At 43.3% G+C, this 15,473-nt stretch overlaps 1 protein-coding gene across 2 annotated transcripts in view; it reads left to right on the forward strand.

Moving 5' to 3' along the window:
- Nucleotides 1–15,473, forward strand: part of TENM1 (teneurin transmembrane protein 1) — a 413,249-nt gene that overhangs the window by 326,551 nt on the left and 71,225 nt on the right. For both annotated transcript variants that reach the window (XM_056859258.1, XM_056859259.1), the window contains one exon: nucleotides 6,111–6,265. In XM_056859258.1, coding sequence (XP_056715236.1) covers nucleotides 6,111–6,265 — 155 coding nt within the window. The remainder of the gene's footprint in view (nucleotides 1–6,110; nucleotides 6,266–15,473) is intronic.

A 15,473-nucleotide genomic window follows, 5' to 3' on the forward strand; every position in this document is an offset into this window, starting at 1 on the left:
ATACTTCTTTCCCTCACTGTAGATAAAGATAAAATCAGAGGCTATCCTGTTGTATGGCCCCCTTTTGTATGTTTGATTCTTAGGTATCTCAGGGTAATGGGAAGGGCAATGTGGTCAACTGTATAAATTGTAGCAATTCGACTCTAGGGCCTGAGAACAAAAGCATGGGAAGAGAAGCTGCCTGCCGCTTCAGGCTGCAATCCATAAAGCAATTGCACATCAATTGTCCCTCTTCTGTTGACTCCATTGGCTCAGCGATGACTTCAGGCAAGTGTGCTACATTACATGGTTTATGGATCTCAGCCAGATGCTCATCAGTATCTTTGTTTGTTGGTTGCTTTTTCTTAATTGATAGTTGGGGCTGTGTGGGGAATGTAATGATAGGTTTTAAGGATTAAATGGTGGGGGAACCTTATGAGAAATAATACAAAAGTGATCTTCAGGGTCCTTTCACGCCATTGCATGGAGCTGCTTTCCCACGGTGGGTGAATGCCTCCACAACACAATCTTTATCAAACTTTTAACCATGGGAATCAGGAAACAACATGGTAGAGGAGGGTATTTGTGGCTCATTTCTTTCCAGTGCTGTCTGTCTTCATAGAAACTCCATTGAGGGGAGAAGGCAAGAAGAAGGATTGGGTTTCAGTGCTCAAACTGTCTTCCATGTAGATACTTGCTTGCATTTCTTCAACAGCCTACGATAGGCTCAAGTGCTTAGCTATCATTCTGCTGCTGTCAAAGACCTGGGGACAAATGTGATTGACCTTTCTTGGTAGTCAGGCATGGCAGGGGATGTGGCTGTCCCATTTCTTGTTGAAGTGTTGCATGCTAACTTAAATGGGCGAGGATAGGTCAAAGTGTGCAAGCACAATGTGGCTGATGCTCTTGTGTGCAAGAGAGCTGCTCTGTAGTGGCATGATCAAGCCCGCTTTTTGATCCTTCTGTCGGAGTTGTTCAGCAGACAAAGGACACTTGCTTTGGCACAAATTAGCGGTTGCAGTTTACAAACCCTCCGACTGGTCTAAGCTGAGATGCAGCCTTTGGCATTGGAGCATCTGCAATGTGCAACCATGTTCCAGTGCCATTTGCAGGGTTCTGAAATGAGCTGGTCTTGTGGCTACAGTTATTATCAGACTTTGCTCTTAGTGTATCGTGCAAAACTAGCTCCCTCAGCTATTTTCCTGCAGCAGGAGCTCAAATGATGCCAAACTTGTCGTACTGGCACACCCTTTTTGAGTTGTGGTGAGTTGTGTCTTAGATATTGGCTCCATCACCATCTGCAGATAGGCCTCTGGCAAATCAGTCTTCCTGACCCATTTCCCTCTTGTCGGTCTGGCAAATATATCATCAGTGTCTGGTAGGTGATGCAGGACTGGATTTGTGATAACATTTAGGTTTTGTACACATACACACTCAAATATACATGTGCTTACAACTGGAATTGCCTACACATTCCATCTGACTTTTGAGAGTGTACCCTTCTTTTAGAAGCAGTCCCCTGGCCAAATCCTGTAGGGGTACGGGTCTAACTTAGCTAAACCTTAAACATATTATGCCAATAAAGGTATTTGTATTTCGTACTTAGCTAAACTTGGGATGTACATGCTGCACTACTGATACATTTTTTTGCCTTTATATGTTTAGCGCTTTCTATGCCATCCTTAAATGCTTCCAGTGTCTGACTCAATATGTTTCCAGCTGCTCATTGACTCCTGTAAATGGGCCCTGGAAGAAATGATGGCAGCATATTTATAGATTTCCAATTGAGGGGAAGTTTATTTACCCCCATAATGGTGGTTCCCCCTTTCTCAACAAATGGTTGCTTACAGTTATGCTGCCTGTTAACCTGCATCACCCCCATGGGCGCAACAATGTCTCCTTCAGTTTGAAATATCAATCATTTTCTCCAGTGCTTCTTGTGAGAGGACAGGTGCGGCAGCCAGTTTGTCTAGTTACCTCTTGAACGGTATTCCAGCCACCCTTCAGAGGCGAGCAACATCTTAACTATTTCAGCAATTGATTGATTTGATAATATGTATGTGTGTGGCGGGGGGAGTGTTTTACATATTTGTCAGGCTTCCTAGGACCAAAGTACATTGACACTGGAGTTCTATAACTGGAACTCCCAGTGTGTAATTTGGCCTAAAAAGAATCTGGCTCTGTGTGTGTATGTGTGTGTGAGTGTGTGTGTGTGTGAGTGTGTGTGTTTTAGGGTTGCCAACTGCCAGGTAGTAGCAGGAGATCTCCTGCTAATTCAACTGATCTCCAGCTGATAGAGATCAGATCACCTGGAGAAAAATGGCCGCTTTGGCAATTGGACTCTATGGCATTGAAGTCCCTCCCCTCCCCAAATACTGCCCTCTTCAGCCTCTTCTGTGTGTGTGTGTGTGTGTGTGTGTGTGAGAGAGAGAGAGAGAGAGAGAGAGAGAGAGAGAGAGAGAGAGAGAGAGAGAGAGCACATGGTTGCTTTAGCCTCCTTTATTCCGTTTCAGCCAGGATCGAACACACGTTCAGCGAAACTCATGCATTCGATCCCGGCTGAAACAGGGAATATAGGAGGCTAAAGCCACAGTGCATTTTTGCTCAGAGAGAGAGGAATCAGGGTTGCAGTGCTGGGCGAAAAAAAGGGTGTAACTCTTTCCTGCCATTCTTGATATTTTTGATCAAGGAAATTGCATAGGGGAAGAATTAACTGCTCCTTCCGGGGTTATGGGCCTAATCCAGACACCCTCACTCCAAAAATGTCTTTTTGATCCAGATAACATGTCTAGAATCCCAGTCACAGACATTGTCCTTTGGCTGATAGTCTGAGTCTCCCCACATTTTGTGAAGAGCCCATAGTCTCAGTATGCTTTTTTTAATGTTATAAAGCAGCCTTGGGGCAGAATGTAAGTAGATCTGGGTCAGGCTGTTCCAAAAACTTAAATTTTCTTCAGAAGTGGTGGTAATTTCTGCTGATTCCTCCCCCACTTCTGCTGCAGCCCATTGCCCCTCCCAGAAAAGTTTCCCCTTACTGTTTCCCCCATAGGCCTTGGCAGGAAAAAGACAGGGGCCTGTGGTGTACCTGTCTGTTCCCTATGGCAACTAATATCAACTCAGTGGGGGCGATTTCTGTCAGGTAAATGATGTGGGTCTCTCTGATCTCAGCATTGCTACCCTAATCCCAGTAGGGCTGCTTTTTAACCTTTTAAAATGGATTGGCAGATCCAGTCATGGCCTTACCTTAGGGTTGCCAGGTCCCTCTTTGCAACGGGCAGAAGGTTTTTGGGGTGGAGCCTGAGAAGGGTGGGGTTTGGGGAGAGGAGGGACTTCAATACCATAGAGTCCAATTGCCAAAGCAGCCATTTTCTCCAGGTGAACTGATCTCTATTGGCAGGAGATCAGTTGTAATAGCAGGAGATCTTCTGCTACTACCTTACTATACTAGCCTGGCTGGGCAGAAAGACCAGTTATCTACCCATGGGGAGTTTAGAATTGTAACTTGAGATAAAAGGGAGTATATATCAACTGACGATATCAAGGTAAAGGAACTGATGAAGAACAAAACGGCCGTCTTCCTCACTTGTTTGACATCTGATGAATGAATATATTGCTGTGAAATAAATAAATAATATTAGATAGAAATATTTATATACTTACCTGTTGATCATATTTGATGAAATTGTATTATACAACTATTGTGGAGGTTTTTTGTATTCATGGTTTGTTGGGGGATGAAGTATTGGAATATAATTGCATATATTGAATCTATGGTTTCTGTGTGAATTTTGGCTTAACTACCTGGTGGTTGGCAACCCTACCTGACCTTCAGTTGCTGCCACCATTTCTACCAAATGAACGGACACTGGCATTTCTCTTGCTATGCCGCCATTTGGGGCTTTTCTAAATTCCCAATACCATACCTTTAGAATATGGCACATTGTGCTGCATTTCTGCCCTTTTAAATGTCCTCTCTCCAGGGAAGGGGAATCCCCTTCCTCACCAATATCGTAGGCCCCTCAAAGAAGAAGCAGATTTATCTTATTGTCTTCTCTTTTTCCCCAAACATTTTTTTGCGTTTCTCCTTTATCTTATTCCAAACTTCCATGGCTGAACTTTCTTTCCTCTGCTCCTCTTGTTTTGTTTGAAAATGAGGCTTTCTTTAGTTAAAAGCCTCTTTTGCATACTTTTCGCTGTGAAGTCCGTGTACAAATGTGCCCTGTAGTCTCATCATTACTGTCACAGCTTTCTGAAAGCTTTTAAAATCCTGCTGTAAATGGAGAAACATTTAGCTTCAAGCTGATTTTCCCCATGGAAGCTGAATCTTCCTGCTGTAATCAGAGGCTTGGGATAATGGATGCCGCTTTAAAAGAACCAAAATGCCATCATATAAACACAGTACCATTTGAAATACAGCACGGTTGTGTTCGTCACAATTCGGATTCAAGTTAGCTTGGTGTTTTCTGGATGGATGGCTTAACAGCTGTGGTTTGTTTTTGAAATGATGTTTTAGGGATCTCGCATTAAGGGGTTGTTGTTTTTAAGCGATGTGTGTAATAAGCCACCTCAAACTGTTGGGAGATGCATGGAAGAAATATTTGAAATAGATAAATAGGTGGATAGAACGTCATTGAGGCTCACAGGACTAAATTTGTTTTTTATCCAAGGACTGATCTGTAGACCAGACTGTCGTTTGTGATTTCAGAAGCATCTCTGGTTTGGCCTCTGTTTTTCCCACGGTTATTGACATATTCTCTGTGACAGTAAAAACATGTTGATGAAAATATAGAAATTTCACTGCCTGCCAGTGGGTCAGAGCCAAGCTTAATCTCTCTGGGTTTGGTACAGACTTTTACCATGCCCCACTCCCCAGTCCTTTTTACTGTCATCTCATAAATCATGAAATAATTACCATTTTCATTATGAAATACATAAATAAATCATACCATGTTAACAGGAAGGTTATCTGGGAAGTATCTGTGTGTCCCCACCCCCCAATCCCTGGGTTTGTATAATATACTTTCGCAGGTTTTCACAGGGCCTGTGAGACTAGGATTGCCAGGTCCCCCCTCCCAATTGGCAGGAGGTTTTAGGGGTGGGGCTGAGTCAACCACGGGTACGTGCGTGTGCACGCACGCGATGACAGCACTTCTGGTTTTACTTCGGGGAGCGCCACATCGCCACAGCCAATTTAACACTCAAATTTTGGGGGTTTGAGTACAAAAACAGCCACGGCAATGCGACGCTTCCAGAAGTAAAACCGGAAGTGCCATCATTGCGTGCGCGCACACGCAGCCACGGCTCCAGAGCAGCTGGGTGGATTGGCAGGCAATTGCTCACCAATACCACCCACCTGGCAAGCCTATGTGAGACAGAGTTGTTCCGCCAGGCCTATAGTTGAGGGCAGCAATGGTTTATCATCAGATCTGCCCTCCCTACCCCCTCCTGTTCTGTTCGTCATAAATCTACATCTTGGGACCCTGACTACTATTCAGGCCACTCAGACCTATACACTTAACGTTGAGCGCTACTTGTTCTAATTGTTTTAATTAATTAATTGACTACAAATTGGGAACTGTTTTAACAATTTTGAAGTTGTATTTATGGTTTTTTTGTTCTATGTATTGTTGGTGTGAGCTGCCCTGAGCCCGGCCTTGGCTGGGGATGGAGGGCGGGATATATGTTGAAATATAAATAAATAAATTTGGTCACGTCATAAGACGACAAGAGTCACTGGAAAAGACAGTGATGCTAGGAAAAGGTGAGGGCAGCAGGAAAAGAGGAAGACCCAACAAGAGATGGATTGACTCAATAAAGGAAGCCACAGCTTTCAATTTGCAAGATCTGAGCAAGGCTGTCAAAGATAGGACATTTTGGAGGACTTTCATTCATAGGGTCGCCATGAGTCGGAAGCGACTTGGCGGCACTTAACACACACACAAATAAATAAATAAATTTTCTTTCTCCCAGGCTTAGGGAGAAATTTATTTAAAGATGCATTCAGGTGTTTAAAAAAAGAAAACCAACATGAAGTTTAAATAAGGAAAATATAAGGAATATGTACATATCACTGTTTCTAGTTCTATCCTGTGGTTAATGCTGCAGTTAAATTTCCTTTCCTTTCCCAACAGGTATCACTGTCGATAAGCATGGCTTCATTTACTTTGTTGATGGCACCATGATTCGGAAGATTGATGGGAATGGAGTGATCACAACATTAATAGGCTCCAATGGTCTCACATCAACCCAACCGCTGAGCTGTGATGCTGGCATGGACATCACTCAGGTAGACACTAATAGTTTTCATACGTTGTTACTGTTCAGTATGAAGGCAAATTTCATTTTATATGCTGTAAATTAGACATTAAAGAACACCATTTGAATAAATGGAAAGGAAATAACCATGATTCCTGGATTGTCACCAAACAGTTGCATAGATGTCTTCCTTTGAGGTGATTGCAAATGGGGGGGGGTAATAAAATATTCCATTCCCACATCAAAATCTCCCCCTCCAAGATTCTATAAACTTCCAAGGACTTCAGCAGGCTGATTTTATCTCTTGTCTCTCTCTTCCACACACCCCTTTAAATTGTTCACAGTATTCTTTACCTTATGAATCATGACCAGTCTTCATCAGGCCATTTTGGAGAGTATTCCCCGCCCCCCCTTTTTTGGGTTAATTTATGAAGTCAGGTCATTTTGGGAAAAATTTTCCACCTTTTGGTTAATTAATTAAGACATATTGTTCCACTTCTTTGGAAAGCCTCAAGGGCATGTTGAAACCTCAACCTTCTCTGTGGGTTTTGTTTCTATATTTCTATGACTGTCATAAGCTATCGAGTGTGCCAGGGGTCCCCAACCTTTTCAGCCTGTGGGCACATTCTGAGACAGGGTGGTGGGTAGAACTACAAAATGGCTGCTGCAGGAGACAGAACTAACCCCATGCATAACTCTAATAGTAACTCTTCAACATTTCAGACAGAAGCTCTGTTTAACGGGATGCTTTTTAAAATGAACACATTGTTTAAAAGTATTAACGTGTATACACACAGTTTCAGTCACACAGTGAAGATCCCTGGGCTGTGTTTGTAGCTGCTGCCAAGGCAACTTTTAAAATCTCTGCTCAGGCAATCAGACCTGCAGTGGCTAATCAGAAGCCCTGCTGTGTACAAGCTCCATCTGGCCCCACCCACTTCCTAAAAACACTCGGTGGGCACCAGGAAAGGTGCCGGCAAGCACCGTAGCACCCACGGACATCCTGTTGGGGACTCCTGCTGTATACTATTAGATACAGTGATGATGAATGACTGTACAGGGCAAATGTGTCTTTAGCTTGAGCGTCATATATATACGAATGCCTACGTGAGTTATATAACAAGGGGATGAGAATTGAGTTGCGAAATCATTCAGGATTTGCAGCTGATGGGAGTGGGCTTTTGTCCACCACAGCTTGGGCACGGTTAATCTTTATGGTGTAAGCTTCCCTGAGCAGAAATGGCAATGGTGAGATATACACTGTTAATAAGTAAATAAGCTTGGTGAATTGCATGAGAGACATGGCAACAGTTCTCTTTATAGTGTCAAGAAGAAATTAATCTTCATTCCCCCCCTTTTTTAAAAAAAAGTATGAAATGGCAGATGAATAACTAATGACCATTAAATCTAGGGAAAGAAAATAAGTAAGTAAGGTGGGAAATGGCTCCCCTCCTATTTCTAGAGGACAGGATTCCAACAGGTAGCTTGTGAGCTACTTGTAGCTTGCCAGCTGCCAAAGAAGAGCTTGTGCAGCCCTTAGAAGACTCAGGGAAAGAGAATGCTTTTTGCAAGAGAGAATGCTTTTGCAAGACTCAAAGACCTGGGAAGGCCCAGTCAATTGACCTGTTGTGTCTCTCTATGATAAGAGAATTGGAACCAGTCCTGCCTTTAGTTGGGAGAACAAATGTGAATTGGGACTTATGTGTGTATGTTTTAGGAGCCTGGGATATTTTTCATTACTCAGAAGCAGCTCTCATTAACAAAGAAGTTGATGACCCCTATTCTAGAGCTTGCCCTTTCAGTATTTGCTAAAGCCCAATCCAGAAATACTTTGGCCCTTTCCCAACATTATGTCCTTAGCAACCACACACATTGGGAGTGCACCTTACCTGTGATGCCCCCGATACGCATATTGTCTGAATGGGGGAACACATGTAATTTGAATGCATATACAACAGGTATAACCATTGGCTTTTCTAGTGTTCTGGCTCTGAAGCTGTATATGCATGCAAAATGTGTGTGTTCCGTTGTTCAGACATCGTACATGGGGAGAATCATATGACCACATGTATGGGGAGCATCATAGATAGGACATGTGGTTCGTGGGTGCCCAATATATGTGGACATAATGTCAGACAAAGGACTCTTATTTCTGGACGCAATGTTGCTACTGTTTCTTTTCTGGATGCTTTTCTGGATACCATATCAAACTGGATACCAGTTTTTCTGGATACCATATCAAACCATATCAAGCTGTACAATTTAGAATTGATCTATAATGTGATACTTCTGTCACCAGGTCACAAAACATCTGGAATGTATGCACTGAGGCTCAAAGAGAAACATCCAACATTTGGAATGCTGTTTTGGAAAATAAATGACTCACAAAAGAAATTGTGGTTCTTTGGATTCCCCCAAAACCTAAAAACTATTTGTTGTCCCAAGAAATCCATCCTACATTTAAATACCAAATTAATTTGAGGCCGACAAAGTAGGCTTCTAAATAAATGAGACATTATGGAAAACATAAACGGGCAGTCAACCATTACTTCTAAATAAAGGAAATGGCAGAATTGTTCTAATGCATATGTGGCTGTGAAGCATTTAAACCCACCAGAGCTGATAATGAGACTCTGGTGGGCTTTTATTTTAAGATGAGCCGTCAGTTGGGCTTTGCAGCTCTGAGCTGCAGCTCCGCTCATTACTGTGTCCAAAGGCCAAACTGCACGTCACAGTTTGCATCTCAGAACATGGGTTGCTCCAGACCACAGTAAGGAAGCGGGGAAGGGAGTGAAAGAGGGAAGAGGTGCTGAATTTATTTATCTATTTTATTAAACTTATATCCCACCCTCCCCATAAGGACATAAGAAAGGCCATGCTGGATCAGACCAAGGCCCATCAAGTCCAGCAGTCTGTTCACACAGTGGTCAACCAGGTGCCTCTAGGAAGCCACTAACAAGACGACTGCAGCAGCACCATCCTGTCTGTGTTCCACACCACCTAATATAATGGGCATGCTCCTCTGATCCTGGAGAGAATAGGTATGCATCATGAATCTGATCCTGGAGAGAATAGGCATGCATCATGATAATAATAAAGCCGGGCTCAGGGCAGCTCTCACAAGTACAAATTGTACATAAAACACAGTAAAATCAATAAAACCACTATTAAAACCTGCCCCATAAATCAATATATAGAAAATATATATCAGATGGTGCACATAATTTGAGACATATCTGCCACAGTAGGGCCTGCTATATTCCACCCCTCATAAGATAATAATTTCAAGGGAGAGGGTAGGGCAGGGTAGGGGAGCCAGCATGTGAAGGAAAAAGGAACCATAGTTGGCCTCAACTGTAGGCCTGGTGGAATAGCTCTGTCTTGCAGACCCTGCAGAAATCTGTAAGGTCCCGCAAGGCCCTGGTCTCATTTGAGAGACTATTCCACCAGACAGGGGTCAGGGCAGAGAAAGCCCTGGCCCTGGTTGAAGAAGAGAAGAAGAAGAGTTGGTTTTGATATGCCGACTTTCTCTACCACTTAAGGAAGAACCAAACGAACTTACAATCACTTTCCCTTCCCTTCCCCACAACAGACACCCTGTGAGGTAGGTGGGCTGAGAGAGCTCTAAGAGAGCTGTTGCTAGCCCAAGGTTACCCAGCAGGCTTCATGTGGAGGAGTGGGGAAACCAACCTGGTTCACCAGATTAGAGTCCACCGCTCCAAACCACCACTCTTAACCACTACACCAAGCTTGCCAGCCAGACACTCTTTCAGCCAGGGACCACCAGCAAATTAGCATTTGACGATTGTAATGTTTTCTGGGGAGCATACCAGGAGAGGTGGCCCCACAGATACAAAGAATGCCTGCTGTTTTTCCCTGGAGCTCCCCCCCCCCCCCCAGCTGCTTTCCTCTTACCTGGGCCCTGAGTCCAGAAATAAACTCATGGAAAAATTATTTGGGAGAAGGGATAAAGCAGTGAGGTGGAGGAAGGATCCAGCATTACCGTACTTCCCCACTTGAAATTACCCCATTCTGCCACTTTATTAACTGTCTGGCACAACCCACATTGTAAGGCACAGACTGATAGCTGTATCATGTAAACTCAGCACTAAATTTCCAGGTGCTGCCCAAAAGAATTCCGTCTTCTTTGTTAGCTATGATACCATAGTGGTTCAGGGAGTGAGGATAGAGGAGAGAAAATGAGAATGCTGTGATCTGGAAAGTCCCCAGTTCAGATCTTGATTTTGAACTCCCAAAATGGCCTTAAGCAAAATACTTCTTGTCAGCTTTGGATGCTTCATATGCAATAAGAGCAAAAAAGTATTAAATATTAGAGTGAAGGATACATTCACTCTTTTAGGATACAAATCTTTCAGTTTTGAATCCTGCTTCGTGAATACGGGCTGAACTACTGTAATACTTTATTTTGGGTCTTCCTTTGAAGACTGTTGTAAATATCAACCTGAACTGAGTCTGAGGAAATGGTTCAACATATTGTTTATAAGTTGCTGGCTGTCAGCCTCCCACATAAGCACCATAGAACTTGAAAGACAGCGAAAATAGGTAAATTAGACCTATGAAGGTAAAGTGCTAGAGTGCTGGTAATTGATTCTGCTTGGTATATTTTTTACAGCCACTATTTCAGTGCACATGGTTACCGAGTGTTAAGTAGAATCTCACAGATCTTTGAGTACTTCTAAGAGTCATATCAGGCTTTATCCCTCTTCACTGCGCTTGGATTTACATAGGCACAAAGGACAGTCATAGTGTAGGGGCCTAATTAGAATATATACTGGGAAGGATTGCAGGGAAAGCCTTCATTTCAGTTCACATGGGAGTGAGAAAAGCCACAGCCATCCCAGGTCTCCTGCCCAGACTCACTCTCTCTCTCTCTCTCTCTCTCTCTCTCTCTCTCTCTCTCTCTCTCTCTCTCTCCCTCTCTCCCTTCCCCCCCTCTCTCTTTCCCCCTCTCTCTCTCCCAAAAAACAAAATCATCTACACCTCCAGGTAGTAGGTGGAGATCTCCTGCTGTTACAACTGATCTCCAGACCTGGAGAAAATGGCCGCTTTGGCATTTGGACTCTATGGCATTGAAGTTCCTCCCCTCCCCAAACCCTGCCTTCCTCAGGCTCCGCCCCCAAAACCTCCTGCCAGTGGCGAAGAGGGACCTGGCAACCCTACTCTTTGGGTAACTTCCATCACCACCAGTTAGTCAATTTCTAAGTCTCAATCCACCTTGGGGACTAGCATCTATTGTGCTGCCACTCAGAGGCTCCACCTTGTTTTTGCGTTTCCTGCTTCATTCACCCCAGCTATGGCAGGGATTAGCATACTTGTCGATAGAGGCCTCAACCCTCTAGCTCTTGACCTAGCAAGCTCTGGGTTTTTCAAAGTATCTGAAAAGGGAGGGGTAAATACATAACAGATCTTTCCCTGCTGTTCCAGAAGAACCAAGACTGCAGAGATACCCAACTAAGGTTTTGCTTAGTCCATAGACTTCGTTAAGATAGTTTATAAGTCCACCTCACTTATATCCTTTTCCCATAATGAGAATGTATGTAAAGCATGTGGTGTAGTGGTTAGATTATTAATTGATCTAGATTATTGAACTAGGATTTGGGAAACCTAGGTTCAAATCCCCATTCAGTTGTGAAGTTCTTTGGGTGACCTTAAGCCAGTCACTCTCTCGCTTTCTCAGCCTAACCAACCTCTACGTGGTAGTTTTGGGGAGAACCAAGTATGCCAGCCTAAACTCCTTGAAGGAATGGTGAGATACAAATGTGTTAGATTCATATGTCTATTTGTGATTTCAAATGTTGTATAATTTTTGTGCATTCCCCCCCCCAAAATGCTGACTGATCCTTTGCAGGCAATTATGCCCGGAGTATTATGGTGTGGTGGGCAACAAGGACAGTCCTTGCTGACTTTCATGCAACTCCAGGCTGATGCCATCGCAATGAAAAACGCTTGGACCACAAAGAGTTGTCCTTAATCTAAGAGCTGCCCGTGACAAATGGCCAAACCTTGCTTGTGTATCTCGTTCCTCACCATCATTTCCTTACATTATAGGGCAAAATTGTCTGTGACTGAATTAATTTCAGATTCATTAGCATATGTTCTGCTATTACATCTGCTGAGTTAAACCACAAAGTGTTCACACTGTTATGAATAACGTCCATCTACATGAGAGCAGAACCTTAACCCCCATTTTTAATACCTTTCGATCATGCTGCCTAAATTGAAGAAGCCAAATTTGCCCTTGCCAGGAAGATTAAGCTCCCTTTGGCTAAATGTGGTCACCCTGGGACATCTTTTATTTAAGCTGCCCTCAGTGAGGTGGCAAACCTGTTTGGGGGCCATGTCTCTTCAGACTGCAAGAAAGGGCTCCTCCTATGCAACAGAGTTGCTAAAAATAGAAAACTAGCATTTCAGGCAGAAGGATGGGCAAGCAGGCACCTAGTTTTCTATGTGCAGGGAAGGTTTTTGAATAGAGGTACCTTCAGTTATGTCAATCTGTAACTGCAGTCAAGCTTAGACACAGGATGACCACTCAGTGAGAACTCAGCCCAAAGAATTATAACCCCTGCATCCTGACTACTCCTAAATTACCTTCTGTGTTAGGAACAGGTCCCTTTGTTTTTTTGAGGATGGGATTGTATTGGAACAGTATCTGTTAATTTAGGCCATTGGAAACATTCCTAACTGAGCTGTAGGCAAAACTAATTGTGTCATTGTGACATTTGATAATCAGCTTGCGCAATTACAGAACAACAAAAATGACAGATATGTGGATGAATAACCCCCATCCCAGTGTAATTATTTACAACTAGTGATACAACGTTTGCAGTTGTCTGCTTCAAAATAAAAATCAGAGTGGCTCATAAACTCACAGACATTGCAAGACAAACTTAATTTCCCTAAACTTCTGAACTGACTTGTAATGTAAAATAAAGTTCTGCACCTCCAGAAATTTAAGCTTAACTTTTTCTTTGTCCTGATCAAGGATGCTAGTTGCAGCTCAGAGAGAGCTTTACAAGGCACCCCAACAACGTGATCTTTAAGACTGGGCAAACTGTGAACCCGTTCTCTAAGGAGGATTGCTTGCCCCATCCCAGAACAAGCAAAAAGCCACCATCCTGATCCAAAACCCCAACAGCACTTCTGTCTTGCCTGGACTGAGCTTCAGTTTATTCATCCATGCCTGGTCATGCCTCCAAGCACCTGTTTAACATATCCATCATTCCATCTAATTCTGATGAAACAGAGAACTTCTACTGGGTGTCATCAGCATGCTGATAGCCATCTCATGCCAAATCCCTTGATCACCTCTGCCTGTCATTTAATGTACGTGTTAAATAAAGATTGTGGGGAAACAGAACAGATTGCATAATTACTCAGGCACTGAGCTATAGTTCCCCACCTTTAGAAACTGGTGCTCCAGGTAGAAGCAGAACCATCAGAACACTGGTCATCCCCCTCCCCCATTCTCAGTCCTGAAAAGTTGTCCAGACGGATCCCATAGTCAACTGTATCAGAAGTCATTGGTGTCCAGGAGGAACAACAGGGTGGTTCTCCTCTTTGTCTCTCTTGTACATCAGAGTGAGGCATAGCCTGTCTGTCTAACTGCCCTTCCTTTCAAGGAGCTCTGGGTGGTGTACATCACACATAGTTAAACTGTGGAACTCCCTGCCCCAAGATGTGGTGATGGCTGCCAACTTGGAAGGCTTTAAGAGGGAAGTGGACATGTTCATGGAGGAGAGGGCTATTCATGGCTACTAGTCGAAATAGATACTAGTCATGATGCACACCTATTCTCTCCAGGATGAGAGGTGCGTGCCTATTATATTAGATGCTTTGGAACACAGGCAGGACAATGCTGCTTCAGTCGTCTTGTTTGGGGGCTTCCTAGAGGCCCCTGGTTGGCCACTGTGTGAACAGACTGCTGGACCTGATGGACCTTGGTCTGATCCAGCAGGGCCTTTCTTGTGTTCTTATGTTATGTTCTTATGCTCCCATCCATTATTTTATCCTCACAACATGCCTATGTGGTACGTATGTGGACTGGCCCATGGATACCTAGCAAGCTTAGTGGCTGGGTGGGAATTTCAACCTAGCTCTGCCAGATCCTATTCTGACACCCTAATGACTTCACCATTTTGCTGTAGACAGATGAATAAACATTCTCCTCAAGAGCGAAAAGTTTATTACAAGAAACCACCTACCCAAGAGCCCTTGAGTGACACCGAGTAACTCATAATTAATATGATCTCTGACTGTTCGTCTTATGCCATGTTAGGTGAAAAGGTTCCTCTCCCCCCCCCAAAAAAAAAAAACATTCACAGCTGCCTAGACTAATAAATTATATCTTTTCACTTTATGCCATCCTTGGCGTTTAATAAACACAACAGTAATCCTGATCCAACCTGTGAATCAGTCACATAGGCCAGCCTTGAAAAAGAGGAAACTGCAGGTGGACTCCTTTTATCTTTATAATTCCAGATCAGACTTCCTGTGTGTTCTAATCCAAGCGGAGAACAAGGAAATAAGGAATACCTCTAGTTTACTTGTTTTTGTGACATCATGAGTAAGAGAGAGATTCCTTAGATCACTTCATCGGGAGTAATTTTACTGAACGGCCAGAGTGGCATGCATGCCTTTAAAAAAAAAAAAAAAACTTGCCGCTGAACCAGCCAACGGTGGAGCCTGTCATAACTTTTCATACTCACTTGAATCAACTGCAATTGCTATAGAGTTTATGCAATCAGTCTCAAATAGCTTTAATCTAGCTTCTGTCTGATTTAAAAATATCTGACATGCTGATGTTAAAGAATAAAAGTTTCATCAGTGCTAATTTGCAATCCAATCAAATTATTCTGTCACCCAGTGGGGAGCCCTGATCACAGAGATCCGTCGGCTGGGCTGCAAGTTGTTTAGGGCGGGCAACAATCAGTGGAATTATTCTCTAAAAGCCCTCCAGAGATTCTGCCGTCATAGTCACCTTCCAAGCAAATTACATTTTAGTTAGACGCTAAGCAATGACTTGTTAATAAATTGTTAACTTGCTACACTTGAATCTGTCTCTCTGCAAAATGTGCAGTTTTCTGTGTGTGTGTGTGTGTGTGTGTGTATGTGTGTGTGTGTGTGTGTGAAATGTCGTCAAGTCACGGCTGACCCAATCCACCAGATTTGAGTCCGCCACTCTTAACCACTACACTATGCTGGTTCTCTCTTTATTATTA

This window comes from Euleptes europaea, chromosome 13 (assembly GCF_029931775.1).
Source record: "Euleptes europaea isolate rEulEur1 chromosome 13, rEulEur1.hap1, whole genome shotgun sequence".
NCBI classification, from domain to species: domain Eukaryota; kingdom Metazoa; phylum Chordata; class Lepidosauria; order Squamata; family Sphaerodactylidae; genus Euleptes; species Euleptes europaea.